Raw genomic sequence first — 19,578 nt, forward strand, 5'->3', positions numbered from 1 at the left:
AGTAATATTTGACATTTTAAATTATATGTACATAGTACTTTAGTAAAAACTAAATTAAGATATGTTTGTATTTTAATTACTATTTGTGTACACACAGTTATTGTACAAGAGAATATAGAGTAAAAGTTATGTGTTCCCTACGTGTTCTTTCTTTTCCCCACCTGAGCCCCACTCTCCTCCCCAGGGGGAATGGTGGCTGTTTGGTGGATTTCTCTTCATGTTTTTCTATATATTTGTATAGTCTATATAAGGATTCATAGTTTTCTACTTATTTCTAAATAAGTAGTATAATTAAAATATATTTACATTTTAATTTAAAATTTTTATTCATTAAGGAACATTTAAGCTCATAATGTATGCTGTTTATATTTTTAGAATTCGAGATACAAGCAGGCTGTTTAAAAGTCAACAAAATGAATTTCAGAGAGTACAGAATGAATTGAGTCATTTACAACAAGAGTTAAATCTTAAACATAGACAATCACAAGTCTTCAGGTATGATTATCTGTGAAGAATAGAAAATTATGAAAATTGAAAATATTTAGTATTAAGTCATAAACATTGAAATACATTATTAAAATGTGATTTCTGTTACATATGGTATGATTGAGAAAATTGCAAAATAGTTTTACTTTTTTGTAAACATATCAACTAAATAGTTTTACTAATAAATTTAAATTGGGCAAACATCATGTTTTATTAACTTATTGTTTTGTTCTTATTTTGTAGTGACATTTAAAATAAAACCATATTAGCTCGTTCATTTTCTTCTCAGTATTTCCTGGTGTATTTGATTTCCTGAGTAATGGTTTAGTGATACAAATTAAAATTGGGAAATTTTCTAAATGATAATATTATACATCCTCTCTCAAATTAAAATTTTCTAATATTGGTGTTAATTCTGCTTTTATGCAATATTTGGAGGGTTTATAATGCCTAAGGATGAAACCTAGTACACTAAAAAAAAAAACTAGGGAGTACATTTTTCAATTTTATAAAGATAACGTGGAATATATTGGTACAGTGCTTGCCTAACACATGCAAGGCCCTAGATTTGTTCCCAGTAGTGAAAAAAAAAAAAAGTTTAGGAAGTGAAAACATGGTAAATACAGATTCAGGATAACTACAAAGCATGCTGGGTATTTCTTTTTCAGTACTAGAGATGGAACTCAGGGGCATTCTACCTCCAAGCTACACATCCAGACCTATTTTTTATTCTTTATTTTGAAACAGGGCCTCACTAAGTTGCAGAAGGCCTCACTAAGTAGCTGAGGCTGTCCGCGAACCTCACTCCTGTCTCAGCCTCCCAAGTTCTGATTACCAGTGTATGCCACCACGGGCTTAGGTTTTTGTTTTAAATATACAGATTATCACCATGAACATTTAAAATTTCCCTGTGCTAGTGATTTTTGAGTGTGTAATTTTTGAGTGTGTGCATTATCTGGTGATAACCCACTTTCATAAATGCTTTGCACATAACTGTTGCTCAATAAATAAACTTGAATGAATGAATTAAATCTACTCACTAAACAGATAACCAGTTTTGTCCTTCGGAATCATTTCTGTCCTTTTCTTTTTAAATTTTTTGTGATACTGGGGCTAGGGCACGCTACTTATGAGCCACACCTCCAGTCCATTTTTACATTTGGTTTGGAAACAAGGTCTCCATAGGTTACTGATAGTCTCACTATGCTGCTGAGACTCTGAACCTGCGATTCGCCTCAGAAAATCTGCTAGTAAAGCAGCAGGGTACTATCAGGTGGCCTCCAGTCTCCTATTTTCATTAATAGTCATTCTTGTCTTCTACAATAACTTTGGCCCAGGGTTTCATACTAGGCAAGTGCTCTACTACTGAGCTACATCCCCAATCCAAGTTATACCTGTTTTTCTGGTGCTGGTGACATAATGCCAGGGGCATTATGCCTCTGAGCTACACCCCAGCCTTTTTAAAACAAATAATTTTTTGGTATGAGTGATTGAACTCAGGGCCATTCTACCTCTGAAAAACACCCATAGCCCTATATTATTTTTTATTTTGAAACAAAGTCTTGCTAAGTTGTTGAGGGTCTTGCTAAGTTTCAGAGGCTGGTCTTGAACTTAGCAGTCCTCCTCTCTCAGCCTTCCAAACTCTGGGATTGCAGATATATAATCACACTGCTACACTGCTTCTGGATCCAGGTTATACTGTGTGTGTGTGTGTGTGTGTGTGTGTGTGTGTGTGTGTGTGTATGCGTGTATGTGTGTGTGCATACATGCATGTATGCATGCGTGAGTGAGCTGGAGATTGAACCCAGGGGCATTCTACTTTGGGCAACACCCCATCCCTATTTTATCTTATTTATTTATTACAGTACTGGGGATGGAACCCAAGGGCATTGTACCTCCAAGCTACACCCCCAGCCTAGTTTTTATTCTTTGTTTTTGAAATAGGGTCGCACCAGGAGGATCGCGCAGGTTCAAAGCCAGCTGTGCTGGCTTAAGAGACCCTGTTTCGAAATAAAAATATAAAATAGGTCTGGGGGTGTACCCCGGAGGTAGAAGGGCTTCTAGGAACCCCAGTAACACAAAAAAGAAAAAGAAAAAGAAATAGGGTCTCACTGGGTTACAAAGGGCTTAAGTAGCTGAGGTTGTCTGTGAACCATGATCCTCCTGTCTCAGCCTCCCAAATGCCGGTATTTGAAGTGTGCGCCATCACATCCAGCCTAGTCTTTTAATTTTTGAAATAGGGTCTTACTGAGTTGTGAAGGGCTTCTCTAAGTAGCTGAGGATTTCCGCAAACCGTGATCCTCTGGTCTCAGCCTCCTGAATGCTAGGATTACAAGTATGTGCCACCACGCCTGGCTCCCTATGTGATTGATTGATTGATTGATTGATTGATTGATTGAGGTACTGGGGATGGAACCCTGGGGCATTCTACCTCCTAGCTATACCCCCAGTCCAACTTTTTTATTCTTTATTTTGAAACAGGGTCTCATGAGTTGCAAAGGGCCTCACTAAGTAGCTGAGGCTGTCTGCAAACCTGGATCCTCCTGTCTCAGCCTCCCAAAAGTTGAGATTACAAGTGTGCAGTGTGCCACCATGCCTGGCTTCCTATTTTATTTTTTATTTGGAAACAATGTCTCATCAAGTTGCAGAGAGCCTTGCTGTGTTGCTGAGGTTGGGTTTGAATCTGTATACCTCTGTCTTAACCTCTCAAATATTGGGATTACAGTACCACCACCACACCCAACTCCAAATTACACTTTTTTTTTTTAGCACTGGGGATGGAACCCAGGGACATTCTACCTCTGAGCTACACCCCCAACCCTATTTTTTATTCTGAAACAGGATTTCACTGAGTTGCAAAGGGCCTAAGTAGCTGGGGCTGTCTGCAAACCATGATCCTCCAGTCTCAGCCTCCCAAATGCTGGGTTTACAAGTGCGTGCCACCACGCCTGCCTCCAAGTTATACTTTTAACTGCTTATTTTACTCATATGTTTTCTGTAGATCTGTGGATTTAAAAAAAATTTAGCTAAAAAGGCACAAATTATTAGGAGTCTGGAATCTGACATGTAAAAAAAATAGTCTATGCTAAAAACAACTGGAGTAATCATCTAACTAGACATTTACTACAAATTAAAGTTTTTGGTAAAGAATGCAAGTCATTCACTGGTTTTATTTATACTTTTACTGGTGAATATATTGCATAGGAACAGGCGTACTGGTTTAGAACATAAAGCTTAGTGATTGCCCCTAATAAAGAAAAGGAGCTATTATAATCTCTTTTGAACCTGGGAAAGAAGCATGAACTTCCCACTCAGGTCTAATCGTCTTTATTTATGGAGCCCAAGGGAACCTTGAGTAGATCCAGGATCTGTGCTTTGGGGTCACATTGCTCTTGTAGAGTTCTCTCGCTTGCTTAACTATAATTGGGCCTAATCATTCAGCCTCGGTGCTGTATGTGGTCCCTGACATCATTTCCAGCATTTTTTTTAAGGAGTAATCAGGAGCAGTGGCCATGTGCCTTGGCTGGCTTAGCACATCCACTCTTCACTACTCAGAATAAGTGGACTGTGAAAATGAAAATTAACCTTATAAGGCCTATAAAGTATATGCTAAAACACATGGGATATAGATATAATGCACTTCCTGTAAAGTTGTATAAAGACTCAATGTTCCAAATTAGGTCATATTCACAATATTCTGGTAGTGTTTACTTTCAGAGGACTCCTGTTGTGATTATTTCATAAGTTATTTGAAGCATGAAGTACTTAGCCTTTAATGACTTTTCTATTTGAAATCTAGACTCGGTCATCTCTTAAATGTCCAACGCCAACTCCAGAGACCTTTCCTCCCAGCTCTCTCACTTTTACTTCAAATCTTAGTCACACTAAGACTTCCAGGTTTGGTTTTCTCATTTCCTCAACCATATTCTAGTTTTATTTTGTTTTCTAGGCTTGGTCCCATGATTTTATAACTCCATATCTTTTTAGAAATAGATTCATTGAGATGTCATTTACATCCCACAAAATCTGCCCATTTTAAGTGGACAATTTAATATTTTTAATAAACCTACAGAATTGTACAACTGTGACCAGTATTAGAATATTTGAGTCACTCCCCAAAGACCTTGGTGCCATTCACAATCATTCTCTATTCTTACCTCCAGTCCTAGCTAACCACTAACCTTTCCGTTTCTGTAGCGTTGTATTTTTCTGGACATTTCAGATATATAGAATAAACCACATGTGGTCTTTTACTTCTGACTTCTTTCACCGATTTTGTTTTTGAAGGTTATCCATGTTATAGCATTTATCAGCATTTTGTTTCTTTTTGTTGCCAAATAGTATTCCATTGTATTGATATACCACATTTACTGGTTTACCAGTTAATGGACATTTGGTTGTTTTCACATGTTTTCATTTCTTTGGGGTAAATACCTAAGTACAATTTATATTCCCACCAGGAATGAGGATTCTAGTTTCTCCAGGTTCTCATCGACACTAACTCTTATCTGCCTTTTTGGGGGTTTTTTTTTGTGTTTTTTTTTTTTGTTGTTGTTGTTGTTTTAGTGGTACTAGGGGTGGAACCCAGAGGCTTTCTATCTCCGGGCTATACTCCCAGACCTATTTTATATTTTATTTGGAAACAGGGTCTCACTAAGTTGCTGAGAGCCTCACTAAGTAGCTGAGGCTGGCTTCGAACCTGTGAGATCCTCCTGTCTCAGCCTCCCAAGCACGGGGGGGGGGGGGGGGGGATTACAAGCGTGCTTCACCACACCCAGCTTCTTATCTGCCTTTTTGATTATAGCCTTTCTACTGAGTGTGAAATAGTGTCTCACTGTGGCTTTGATTTATGTTTTCTAAATGACTAATGACAGTGGGCATTGTTTCACATGCTTACTAAGCATTTGTGCATTTTATATTATGGAATATCTACTTAAATCATTTGCCCATTGTTTTAATTACTTTGTTTTCTTTGTTTTAATTAGTTTTATTTATTTATTTATTTTTGGGTGGTAGTGAGGGTGGAATCCAGGGGCGTTCTACCTCTGGGCCATAATCCCAGACCTATTTTATATTTTATTTGGAAACAGGGTCTCACTAAGTTGCTGAGAGCCTCACAAAGTAGCTGAGACTGGCTTTGAACCTGCGTGATCCTCCTGTCTCAGTCTCCCAAGCGTGGGGATTACAAGCATATGCCACCACTCCTGGGATTAATTTGTTTTCTTATGATGGGGATTATAAAAATACTTTATTTTTGGTAAAATCCTCCATATGAAATATGACTTGCAAATAGTTTCTCCTAACCTGTGACTTATCTTTTCATTTTCTTAATGATATATCCTGAAAATCAAAAGTTTTTTTTTTTTTTAATTGCAGTACAGGGGATGGAATCCAGGGATGCACTGTACCTCTGAGCTACACCCCCAGCCCTAGTTTTTAGTCTTTTTATTTTTGAAACAGGGGCTCACTGAGTTGCAAAAAGCCTCGCTAAGTAGCTGAGGCTGTGTGGGAACCGCGATCCTCAGGTCTCCGCCTCCAGAATGCTGGGATTACAAGCGCGCACCACCACGCCCAGCAAAAATTGTTATTTTTGATGAAATATAATTTATGTTTTCTTTTGTAGATTGTACTTTAGTGATATATTTAAGAACTGCCTAAGCCAAATTCACAAAGATTTGTCCTGTAGTTTCTCCTAGAAGTTTTATTGTTTTAGCTCTTACATTTAGATCTATGATCCATTTGAGCTTATTTTTATTTATGAGGTGAGGAAAGAATCTAAATTGATCTTTTTTATGTGAATATTTATTTTTTCTAGCAATATTTGTTGAAAAGACTATTCTATGGTAATGCACGTTTATAATCCCAGCATTTGGGAGGCTGAGACAGGAGGATCTTGGTTCAAGGCCAGCCTCAGCTACTTAGGCCCTCTGCAACTCAGTGAGACCCTGTTTCAAAATAAAGAACAAAAAATAGGGCTGGAAGTGTCTCTCAGAGGTAGAATGCCCCTGGGTTCTACCCCCAGTACCACACACACACACACACACACACACACACACACACACACACAAGACTATTCTTTCTATTCTTTTCTTATTGAGATGCCTTGACACCTTTACCAAAACTAATTCACCATGAATATAAAGGATTATTTCTAAATGCTATATGAAATTTTTGTTCCATAAATCTATGTCTTTTCTGTGTCAGCATTGCATTCTCTGAATACTATAGTTTTTAGTAAATTTTGAAATCAAGATGCAAGTCCTCTGGCTTTCTTTTTTGTTTTCAAGATTGTTTTGGCTATTCTGGCCTCTTGCATTTCCATATGCATTTTAGCATTAGTATGTCAATTTCTGCAAAGCTTGCGGCTGGATTTTATAGGGATAGTGTTGAATCTATAATCAAGTTGCGGAGAATTACCATCTTAAAAATATGAATATTTTAGTTAATGAACACGTTATGTCTTTCCATGAAGATCTTTTGTTTTCTTTCACTTCTTTTATTAAATTTGTGTTTTATTCTTTTTATATTTTATGATTGAGGCTATTTTCCTAGTTTTATTTTGGTTATTGCTAATATGCAGAAATAAAATTGTATTTTGCCTATGCATCTTGTGCCCTGTAACCTCAATGAACTTGTTTATTAGTTCTGATATGTGTGTGTGTGTTGTTGTTGTTTGGGTTTTTCTACATAAAAGAATTACTAGTAAATTACTAGTACTCCAAATCCCTACGCATTCGAGTTATTTTCTGTGAAGTCCTTGGTCTTCATATCTACTTCCAGGTTATTAACACGGTGGGGCGTCAGTGGAGAATCCTTTCTGATCTGCTTACTCTTGTTGGCACCGCTCACCTCTCAGCAGCTGTGTATCTTGCCTCAGGTTTCACAGAGAAAGTTAAGGTTACCAGTTCAGACAGGTGTCTTGTGAATCAAATGATGCTTACGTTTTAAAGCTTCTCACTCTGGGTTCCCTCTAAAGTTCTGGGAGGGCTCCTACTGAAAATAAGGTAGTTCAGCTCTTAATTGTCTAAAAAATTCTCTTTGTATTCTGATTTTCTTTCTGTCCTACTTCAGATGTCAATATTGCCATGGAGTAGTTATGGACGTGGGGAGAATCTCAGTAAGGGAAAGTCAGGTTGGGAATGCACCCTTTTAATTGCTTTTTGGAAAGATATTTGATCACTCTAAAACTATTTTTGAAGAAATATTTATCATTATACTTACTATTCTAAAAAAAAAAATCCTAATTTTTTTTTTGCTACTTTTCAGTCAACGATTGTTGGAGTACAAATATTTCTGGAATAAGACTCTTTCATTCCTTACTTTTACCAAAAGAGAGCTAACCAGTATTAAAAATGATATATGTGATAATTTCCAAAACTGGAATTCACTGCAAGGAGAAGTTTTTCTACAAATTAAATGTATAAGCAAAACAGCCTTGACAGGTTTGTTACATAGATTTATAACATAATTGTCCTTTTTTTTTTTGTAAATGGTACATCATAATTAATGAAAAAGATAGAATTTTATTTTATGTTATGGGACTTAAGATTCACTTTTCAAACCTATTATTGGTTAGTACAGTAAGATTACTGTTAAAGTCTACTCTGGTTCTGAAATTCAAGTAATTATAGACAGATCTGGGAAGCTATGATACATCTATCATGAACTATGTTCAGAAGTCTGGTTCTTTCTGTTAAATATACCAATTTGTATTTTAAATTTTTTCTTCTCTGAATGGCTGAATAGCTTATCATCTTTCCCACAGCTAATAACTATATTTATGAACAAAATAACTTCCTTATAAACATAGGAGAGTGACCAAACCCAAGCACATAAGGGAGGGAATATCAAATACTGAAAAAAGGCATATTACTAAGTGAAATATGCTAATCTGAAAGGTTGCATACTGTATTTTACAGGCACACAACATTGTAGAAAGGCAAAACTTTGAAACAGGAGAATATCAGAGGTTTCCAGGGATTGGGTATGAGGAAGGAAAACCCAGTGGAGCAGAGAGGATTTCTAGGACAATGAAACTGTTCTATGTGGTGGCGACATGTCTTTGTGTATTTGTCAAAACTCAGAGTATACAACACCAAAAGTAAACCCTAATGCAAACAATGAATTTTGGGTAATAATAACATGTCATGTTGGTTTATTGATTTTAATAAATGTACCATTTGTGAAGAATGTCAACAGTGGGAGACACTGTGCATGTGTGAAATCTCTGTATTTCCTGCTCCTTTCTTTTTAAATGAACCTAAAACTGCTCTAAGAAATAGTATATTCTATTTTTAAGACACTGAAAGGCATGAAATTTGATTCTATGTTTTTAATTTAAAGGCTGTTGGTCTGAGGGTGGGGCATGGTTTATTCTGTGGAATGAAGCTAAAAATTTGGTAGATAGATGTTTCTTTTTGGTCTGGAGACTAAAGAACAGATATTAAGCTAGTGCCAGCCTCTGAAAAATGAGGGCATATTCTGGAGAAGATGTTCAGATAGGGAAATCTAAAGTTTGCCTAGAAACTCCAAATTGCTGGCTTATCTTTGAAAGAGATGTTTACAAAGAAGATTCTAAGCAATTCACTTAAGGCTAAAATAGATATTTTAGCTGATTCCTAGCTCAGGGGTTGCATTTTAGTTAAAATTTGGTGAAATTATTTGCTTGTTAAAACAAGACAAAAAAAAATCAGTATTTTTGAAGGAACATACCAGAACCCAGTTTCCATAAGATAATAGCTACAATATTCAGTATATAGTCCAAATTACTTTACCTAAAAATATATAGAAAAATATGGCCCATCTTCAACAGAATAGACAATCGAAAGAGACTAGTCTCAGATTTTCTCAGATGCTATGTGGACAGGCATAACTGATTTTATTGCCTTTGCTTTATTGTGCTTTGTAGTTGATTTTTAAACAAAAATTATTTTTGTTAATTATTTTTGTCATTGCAGGCCTGTACTGAGCAAGGATCTGTGCCATTTTTCTAGTGGCATGTGCTCATCAGTGAATACACACTCTGGGTCATATTGTGATGATTCTCACAGTGTTTCAGACTTTATTATTGCTATATCTGTTATGATGGTCTGTGATTAGTGACCTTAGCCTATGGTTTCTTTAGCATAGTTATTTCCCAAGAATAGACTATCAGAGTCAAAGCCATTAATTAGATGCTTTAAAAATTTTTTATTTATTTTTATTTTATTATTATTTTTTTGTCTGTGTGTGTGTGGGTCTGGGATGGAACCCAGAGGCATTCGACCTCCGAGCTATACCCCCTACCCAATTTTTTATTCTTTATTTTTGAAACAGTCTCACTGAGTTGCGGAGGGCCTCACTAAGTAGCTGAGGCTGTCTGCGAACCGTGATCCTCTGGTTTCAGCCTCCCAAATGCTGGGATTACAAACATGCGCCACCACTCCCGGCTAAAAAAATTTTTTTAAAAAATTAGATACTTTTGATTTGTAAGTAATGTTACCCTTTGCATTTAGTCTAGCATGAAGAGAGACAGGAGTTAGCTTTCAGACCCTTTTCTTTTACATTCACCCTTTACATTTACCATTATAATAAATCGTTTTGCTTCAGAAGCGGGAATGCTTTGTTTAGAATTTACACAGTGGTGATTATAGAAGCTCAGAGGCAGAAATGCATGCACAAGGACAATATATTCAATTCTCAAGTGTGTCTTTAGTGAATACAACAGATGGAATATGTGGAATTGAAGTTTTATTACTGTACAAGGTTTTTTTCTCCATGCTATCTATCAGTACAGTCAACACTTCAGGGCATGGGTGTACAAACATGTACAAGTATGTGCAGAACTTGAAAGATGTTGATACTTGCATTTTCATAGTTTCTTTGAATATATTTTAAATTTAGCAGAATTTCTAGTAGATATTTATATTAACATGCCAATTTTAAAATTAGAATTTTTAAGTAAATAATCTTTATCTTAAATATACAAATAATTTTTTTTGGTACTGGGAATGGAACCCAGGGGCATTCTACCTCTGAGCTATACCCCCAGCCCTCTTTTTTATTCTTTACTTTGAAACAGGGTCTCACTGAGTTGCAAAGGGCCTCACTAAGTAGTAGCTGAGCCTGAGGCTGAAATATAGAAATAAATTTAATGCAGTGGGTTTGTTTGTTTCTTTGGGATACTGGGGATGGATCTCAGGGGCATTCTGTCCATGCTAGGGTATACCCTAGCCCTATTTTTTTTTTAAATCTGAAACAGGGTCTCCCTAAGTTGCTGAGAGTATTGCAAAGTGGTCGAGACAGATTTCAAACCCATATTCCTCCTGTCTCAGACACCCAAGTACTGAGATTACATGCGTGTGCTACCATGCCTGGCTGGGTGCAATGTTTTTAAAGGCTAATTCTGGCAAAGCCTAGAGAACTATCACACCTACGTGGAAACATGAACAGGAGCCTAAGAAGCTTGTAGACCTGCACTATTCAATACAGTAGTCACCAGCCACACATGGCTACCGAGCACTTGAAATGTGCCCGTAGTCTTTTGCTGTAATAGTAACCCTTTGGATATGTGGAGTTAAGTAAAGTACATTATTAAAATTAAATTCACACTTCTTTTTACATTTTAATATGACTACTAGAAATTTTAAATTATGTATATGGCTTGCATTATATACATTTCTAGTGGACATTGCTGGTATAAATAATGAAGTAAACCTTTCCACACTTTTTTTTGTTTGTTTGTTTTTTGTTTTTTACAAGTCTGGGGATGGAACCCAGGGGCCTTTGACCTCCGGGCTATACCCCCTGCCCTATTTTTTATTCTTTGTTTTGAAACCAGGTCTCACTGAGTTGCAGAGGGCCTCACTAAGTAGTTGAGGCTGTCCACGAACCGTGATCCTCTGGTCTCAGCCTCCCAATCCACACTTTTAAAGATTTAAAAAATGCTACAATCATAACTTATTTTATATTTACAAATATTATGAAAAAATAGGAATGAAAACTGAAGAATACTTTAATTTGTCACCTTTAATCTTGGTATTATCTTTTATTCCTAGTTTGTTTTCTTGATTATTTAATTCAACTTTTACTTTATTAAACTCTTAAGTCAGCAATGTTAGCACTCAAGCCAGAAGTCAGGGGAAACTTGAAGGGGAATGTGGGATATTTGTCTGCTTTCCTTTTTGCAGACCTGGCATGGGCCCAGAGGAGTGCTGCAGGAGTCTCTGTGTTGTGGGCGCTAGTTCTTATTATGTAAGAACTGAAGACAGCTTAAGAGTAGAGGTCTAGAGCCAGAGAGCCAAAGTGCACCTAATCTGCTCTGCGTCTTACAAGTGACTCAGGCCTTCCTCATCTGTAAAACCAAGAAACACCCACCCACACACAGAATGCCTAACACAGAAAGGAATCAGTCAGTATATATTAGCTTTTATTTTTTATTCTAAAGCCTATGTTTTCTCAATCATATTAAATTCTCACTTATGTTAAAGAAAGTATTCATTGTAATGTGCTTTTAGATTTTCTCCTAAATAGAGGAACAAAATTAGTCCATTTACCCACAGGTGTTTTTTTTTTAATTTATATAATTAGATGCACAAAAGCATGCCAAACTAATTTTACAAGGAAGGATAATCTTTTCAATAAATAGTGCTGAAGCAGTTGTATATCCTTAAGTGGGGAGAGAAAAGCCCTTAACCTCTAAGTATCAAGTGAAAAACTTATAGTAAAACCGTTGGGGAAAAAGTGTTGAGGCCTAACAGCAGGCAAAGAGTACTTAAACTTGAGCTAAAAATGTACCTAAAAGAAAAAATTGATAAATTAGACATAAGCAAAATTAAAAACATTGGCTCTGTGAAAGAACCTGTTAAGAGGGTGGAAAAGAAACTATAGACTGGAAGAAAATATTTTCTAACCACGTAATCCAATGAGGAACTTGTATGTAGACTAAAGAACTCTTAAAACCCTACATCCGGCGCGGGGCACGCCAGATGGGGCCCGGGTCGTGGGACCCTGGGCCCCGGGCCGAACTGCGAGTAGCACGCCAGACCCCTGGAGAAACCGGGCCCAGTAAGACGCTGGGTTCTGGGCAGGGGTCGTGCGCGGGGCACACCAGCCGGGGCCCGGGTCGCGGGACTCTGGGCCCCGGGCCGAACTGCGAGTAGCATGCCAGACCCCTGGAGAAACTGGGCCCAGAACAGAAAAAGATAAAGAAAAATATCGGAGAGGAGGTAAGAAAGCCATTATGGATGCCAGGACACTGGAGATGCAGACAAAACTTATCTAAATGCACTGGAACTTATGGAAAAATTCGCCGTGAAAGAGGACTGCTATTTCTCTATATTGTTAAGAATCTCAGACATCACCTGTAAGGAGAGAGTTTAGTGGAGACCAAGGAGAAATGCGGTGTTGAAAGAGTTCTCCGCGATGGTGGTGGAGACTTGTATTCAGGAGAAGCAGAAACCGGATCCTACCAACTTTATTTTTTTGGAGAAATTACACCAGATGCCAAATGCTACCATCACGCATGCTTAGGAACACTGGACAACATTCAGAGTGGAAAAAGAGCCCGGGAAGGATTTGAAATGGTGGAGGTAGTGGCAATGCCAGTGGCCAATACTCAGGGGAGGCAGAGATCTGATACATTACACCTGGAACCTTTGAAATAATAACCACAGAGACAGTGATCGGAACCTGCTGAGGGGTTGGGCGGGCGCCGGGGCCAGTGGCCGACATCGGAGCTTGCTGTGAGGCAAGGCCACTACTGAGGCCTCCGTGGCTAGGATTTGATGCTGCCGAGGGGTTAGACCGATGCTGGGGCCAGCGAGGCCGGCATTGGAGCCTGCCATGAGGCAAGGCTGGTCCTGGGGCCTCTGAAGTCGGGTCCGGAACATGCTGATGGGTTAGGCCGGTGCTGGGGCCAGCGAGGCCGGCATCAAAGCCTGCCGTGAGGCAAGGCCGGTATTGGGGCCTCCGAGGCCAGGATAAGAGCCTGCCGAGGGGTTAGGCCGGTGCTGGGGTCAGTGAGGCCGGCATCGGAGCCTGCTGTGAGGCAAGGCCAGTGCTGGGGCCTCCGAGGATGGGACCAGAGCCTGCCGAGGGGTTAGGCCGGTGCTGGGGCCAGCGAGGCCGGCACCGGAGCCTGCCATGAGGCAAGAACGGTGCTGGGGCCTCCGAGGCCGGGAGTAGAGCCTGCCGAAGGGTTAGACCAGAGCTGGGGCCAGTGAGGCCGGCATCGGAGCCTGCCGTGAGGCAAGGCCGGTACTGGGGCCTCCTAGACCGGGATCAGAGCCTGCCTTGAGGCAAGGCCGGTACTGGGGCCTCCGAGGCCAGGATAAGAGCCTGCCGAGGGGTTAGGCCGGTGCTGGGGCCAGCGAGGCCAGCATCGGAGCCTGCCGTGAGGCAAGGCCGGTACTGGGGCCTCCGAGGCCAGGATTGGAACCTGCTGAGGGGTTAGACCGATGCTGGGGCCAGCGAGGCCGGCATTGGAGCCTGCCATGAGGCAAGGCTTGTGCTGGGGCCTCCGAGGTCGGGTCCAAAACCTGCTGAGGGGTTAGGCCGGTGCTGGGGCCAGTGAGGCCGGCATCGGAGCCTGCCATGAGGCAAGGCTGGTACTGGGGCCTCCGAGGCCAGGATAATAGCCTGTCGAGGGGTTAGGCCGGTGCTGGGGCCAGCGAGGCCGGCATCGGAGCCTGCTGTGAGGCATGACCAGTGCTGGGGCCTCCGAGGCCGGGATCGGAGCCTGCCGAGGGGTTAGGCCAGTTCTGGGGCCAGTGAGGCCGGCATCGGAGCCTGCCATGAGGCAAGGCCGGTACTGGGGCCTCTGAGGCCAGGATAAGAGCCTGCCGAGGGGTTAGGCCGGTGCTTGGGCCAGTGAGGCCGGCACCGGAGCCTGCCATGAGGCAAGGCCGGTACTGGGGCCTCCGAGGCCGGGATTGGAGCCTGCCGAGGGGTGAGGCCGATGCTGGGGCCAGCGAGGCCGGCATCAGAGCCTGCCATGAGGCATGACCAGTGCTGGGGCCTCCAAGGCTGGGATCGGAGCCTGCCAAGGGGTTAGGCCGGTGTTGGGGCCAGCGAGGCCCGCATTGGAGCCTGCCTTGAGGCAAGGCCGGTACTGGGGCCTCCAAGGCCAGGATAAGAGCCTGCTGAGGGGTTAGGCCGGTGCTGGAGCCAGCGAGGCCGGCATCGGAGCCTGCCATGAGGCATGACCAGTGCTGGGGCCTCCGAGGCCAGGATAAGAGCCTGCCGAGGGGTTAGGCCGGTGCTGGGGCCAGTGAGGCCGGCATCGGAGCCTGCTGTAAGGCAAGGCCGGTGCTGGGGCCTCCAAGGCTGGGATTGGAGCCTGCCGAGGGGTGAGGCCGATGCTCGGGCCAGCGAGGCTGGCACCGGAGCCTGCCATGAGGCAAGGCCGGTACTGGGGCCTCCGAGGCCGGGATTGGAGCCTGCCAAGGGGTGAGGCCGATGCTCGGGCCAGCGAGGCTGGCATTGGAGCCTGCCATGAGGCAAGGCCAGTGCTGAGGCCTCCGAGGCCGGGATTGGAGCCTGCCTTGAGGCAAGGCCGGTACTGGGGCCTCCGAGGCCAGGATAAGAGCCTGCCGAGGGATTAGGCCGGTGCTGGGGCCAGCGAGGCCGGCATCGGAGCCTGCCGTGAGGCAAGGCCGGTACTGGGGCCTCCGAGGCCAGGATAACAACCTGCCGAAGGGCTAGACCGGTGCTGGGGCCAGCGAGGCTGGCATCGGGGCCTGCCGTGAGGCGAGGCCAGCATTGGAGCCTGCTGTGAGACATGGCCAGTGCTGGGGCCTCCTAGGCCGGGAACGGAACCTGCCGAGGGGTTAGGCCGGTGCTGGGGCCAACGAGGCCGTCATTGGAGCCTGCCGTGAGGCTAGGCCGGTGCTGGGGCCTCCAAGGCCGGGATTGGAATCCTGCCAAGGGGTTAGGCCGGTGCAGGGGCCAATGGCCAGCATCGGAGCCTGGCATGAGGCAAGTTCACTCCTGCGGCCTCCAAGGCCGGGACCAAAGCCAGCTTAGGGGTTAGACCGGTGCAGGGGCCAGCGAGACCAGAACTGGGGCCTCCCATGAGGCAAGGCCGCTGCTTGAGCCAGCGAGGTCTGGATCAGTCCACTGAGTAGCCAGGCCACTACTGGGACCATCAAGAGTGGGATTGGTACTTGCAACGCAGCGTGCACAGAGAAATATCGCAGAAAATATAAATCAGACACTTCTCTTAATCAGCAATAACTAGGAGGAAAAGGGCAACAGGAAGAGGTTGAGCTATAGAAAGGGCCCTATAGTGAAGCAACTAATGTGACCAATCAGAGGGTATGTAATACTGGAGGACGGAGCCTCTTTAAAACGCAGGAGGTACATAAACAAATGTATCAAAGTAAATCACCAAAGAAGCATGGGATGGAGGGAGGGGGAGGGAATGGGATGGGGGCTGGAGTAGGGCTAATTGGATGATGTGTGCTTGTATATCCTCTCAAGTCTTGTACTCCAATGTGATTGATATATGACTACAATGCACCAATTTAAAAAATAAATTAATTAAAAAAAACCTACATCCCCCCAAAACAACAACAACAACAACAACAACAACAACAACAACAGGAATTATAAAATAGGCATAGGATATGAGCAGAAATTTCACCAAAGGGAAAATAAGTACATAAAAAGTGTTCAATTTCATTAGCCATCAGAGAAATAAAAAAAAGCACAAGATACTAATACATATCTATTAAAATATATAAAATTATCCAGGTGTGGTGGTGCACACTTGTAATCCCAGCATTCGGGAGGCTGAGACTGGAGGATTGTGGTTTGCAGCCAACCTCAGCTACTTAGTGAGACCCTGTTTCAAAATAAAGAATAAAATATAGGGCAGGGGGTGTACCTTGGAGGGAGAATGCCCCTAGGTTTCATTCCCAGACCTGAAAAGAAAAAAATATATATAGAAAATTTAAAAGACTAGCCATACTAAGTATTGATGAGATCAGAGAAACTAGATCACTCAACATTGCCATGTAAACTAGTATGGTCATTCTAGAAAATAAGTTTGTAGTTTTCTAAAATTAAAAATGCTCTTTCACATAATGCAGCAGTTGCACTCTTGGGCATTCTCCCAGATGAAACCCTAGGTTCAGACATAAAAAATGCCTTTAATGTAAATGTTCAGAGAAGTTTTATTCATAATAGCCCCAAACTGGAAACAATTCAAATACCTTTCACTGGGTGAAAGACAAACTGTGTTAATATCCATTCCATCAAACTACTCAGCAACAAAAAAGAAAAGAAAAAAAAAATCAATACATTGAATAACTTGAATGAAACTCAAGGAAATTTTGCTGAGTGGCTAAAGCCAATTTCAAACACTCATGTGCTATATGATTCCATTCATACAGCATTCTTGAAATAACATTATAAAAGTAGAGAACAGGTCAGCAATTGCCAGGTTTTAGGAATGATGAAGATATTGGTAGGTTTGTTGGGTGGTACAACCAGCTGTGTGATGATACATCAATTCTGTATTTTGATTGTGGTAGTAATTATATGAAGCTTGTGATAAAAAACATAGAACTGCATATGAACACACATGAATGTGTATACAACTGGTGAAATCAATAAATTATTTGGATTTTATCAATGTAAATTTCCTAGCTTCTGGCTGGGCATGAAATTATACTTGTAATTTCAGTACTTGGAAGGCTGGGACAGGAGGATTGTGCAGGTTCGAAACCAGCTTCAGATACTTAGTGAGGCTCTCAGCAACGTAGTGAGACCCTGTTTCCAAATAAAAGATAAAATCGGTCTGGGATTGTAACCCAGGGGTAGAAAAGCCCCTGGGTTCCATCCCCAGTAACACACACACACACACACACACACACACACACACACACACACACTTCTTAGTTTTGATAGTGAAGTCCAGTTAAACAAAATGTCAACATGGGGCATAGTGGCTAAGGGGGAACAGGACTTCCCTATATATTAATTTGCAGTTTTCCTTTCTAAGTCTATAATTATTTCACAATATTTTTTTAAATTTATGTAATGGGCAACCCTTTCTGGACCCTGCCCCTGTGTAGGAACTTTGCTTCATTTCCCTGTCTCTTTCTACTAAACTCTTGAGTTCTTAAATGAAAAAAAAAATCTATGTAGTATTTTATCCATCTGATAGCTCTAATTTCTGAGTTTTTTCCTATTGTTATAATAAAGCTATTTTAAATCATGTGAATTAGTGGTTGCTCAGTGCTTGTAACATCAGGATACCTTGATAATAAGGTTACAGAGGTTTCCTAATAATATAATGACCTAACATAATTTTGAGGGTTTTTTTGACTAAGTGCATAGGACTAAAAACAACAACAAAAATTTTTTTTTCTTTTGTGGTGCTAGGGATGGAACCCAGGGCCTCACAGACACACTAGGCCAGTACTATATGCTGAGCTATACTACCAGCCCTAGAAAAATCATAAGGTAATAAAATAACTATTGAGTGAGTAGCGTGGTGTTTTTTCTTCTTCTTTTTTTCTTTTTTTTAACAGTGCTGGGGATTGACAGGGCATTGCATATACATGGTAATATAGGCACTGTACCTCTGAGCTGTACCCTTAGCCCCTGAGTAGCCCTTATACCTCCAAAATTCAAGTCCAGAATTAATCTTAGAAACATAGTCCATGATTTTTATAAGCTGATTAAAATATGCTTAATATGCTTATCTGATTAAAATGTGTTTATATTTTAGATGTATGTTTTAATTGTCAAACCCAGTCTGGCATTTAAATAAAATGGGGCTGGATATGCGTGCCTTTGAAATGACGGCTGAGATAAACACTTTTAGGATGTTGACCATGGTTCACTGGAGACCATTTAGAGCGTTCCTCAGCGGTGCCTTACTCATCTTGTAGGTGTTTGTTGAGACCCTTCTGTTAATTCTAGGATGCTGTGGAAAGAATTTGAGGGAAATGAGAATGAGAAAGGTATCATCCATGGCCTAAACTAACTCATAGTCCAATAGTAGATCACATATTTCTGTATGATCAATGCAGTGAAAACATTTACATTGGTATGAGTTACATGTAGACTAGGCTATATCCAGATCGGATTGGAAAGGATTTCCACACAGTGGTGGCATTTGAACTGTGGTAAGCCAGATGTATAAGGACTTCCTTTGTGGGATGGTGGTAAAGCAAGGAAGGCCCATGGGGATACAATGGCCAATATAGGTTGACCTGGTACAAATCAAAATTTCTGAAACCCAGATTGGGATGCATGATTACAAGAATGAAATCGTATAAGGGCATAAGGCGGAACTCAATGTCTGACCAGGATTTCCAGAGGTCCAGGAGTATGTAGTTTACCAAGGGTGAATTAATTCACCTCTGTTGAGTGTACTTTCCGAATTCCATGTTAGGAACATCACAGCTCCCTTTAGTTTTGAAGTCTTGCTTTGCTCTTCCACGTGTTGGAATACACTTTACAAAAAAAAATTGTATTGCAGATTCTTATTTTAATGTCAGATAGAAAGTCACATTGACATGAGTAGTTATTTTGGAGACTGTAGTATTCACTAACAGTCAGCCTGCTAACCTAAGCAGTGTCATCTTGGCCATCGATAAATAGGTGACAGCATGTGTGTGCTGCTCTGCATGTCACTCTGACTTAGACATAGGCAGACACAGTTGTGGCACGGCACAGCTTATTCAACCATGAGAAGTCACCTTTATGATTACAGAAATACCCAGGAATATTTTTTAGGTGTGAAGGAAAACTGTAACCTTCTTATTTTCTTAAATTAGGTTCTTTTTAAAATTTTATGTACTCCTATTTTGGTGATTTTTCTCATAGAAATGGATGCCTGGCCACTAGTTTTAAGAAGCAAGGGGGCAGGTTTTAGGAGACAATTTCCCACCTTAAGTAGTTATTGGACTAGAGTACAACCCCACTGATTTTGTCCCTGTCAGTTTATTTCTCCAGGTTTTCCACTTTGAACAGAAACTCAGAGTGAAAAGGTGCCAGAGCCCTTATTCCCAAGCCCTAGTTCTGTGGGCTTTGTACACCTCTTTCTCCCAGATGTACTTTCTGCCAGTGAAAAGACCCTTTGATCTTCTCCCTTTGGAC

At 41.3% G+C, this 19,578-nt stretch overlaps 1 protein-coding gene across 1 annotated transcript in view; it reads left to right on the plus strand.

Moving 5' to 3' along the window:
* LEKR1 (leucine, glutamate and lysine rich 1) overlaps window positions 1-19,578 on the plus strand; it is a gene marked incomplete at both ends in the record, with an annotated part of 152,594 nt that overhangs the window by 49,405 nt on the left and 83,611 nt on the right. The window contains 2 exons of the mRNA XM_080696591.1: window positions 376-495; window positions 7,753-7,928. Of these exons, the coding sequence (XP_080552717.1) occupies window positions 376-495; window positions 7,753-7,928 (296 nt within the window). The remainder of the gene's footprint in view (window positions 1-375; window positions 496-7,752; window positions 7,929-19,578) is intronic.

Source organism: Muscardinus avellanarius (genome assembly GCF_963383645.1).
Source record: "Muscardinus avellanarius genome assembly, chromosome: 5".
In the NCBI taxonomy this organism is placed as follows: domain Eukaryota; kingdom Metazoa; phylum Chordata; class Mammalia; order Rodentia; family Gliridae; genus Muscardinus; species Muscardinus avellanarius.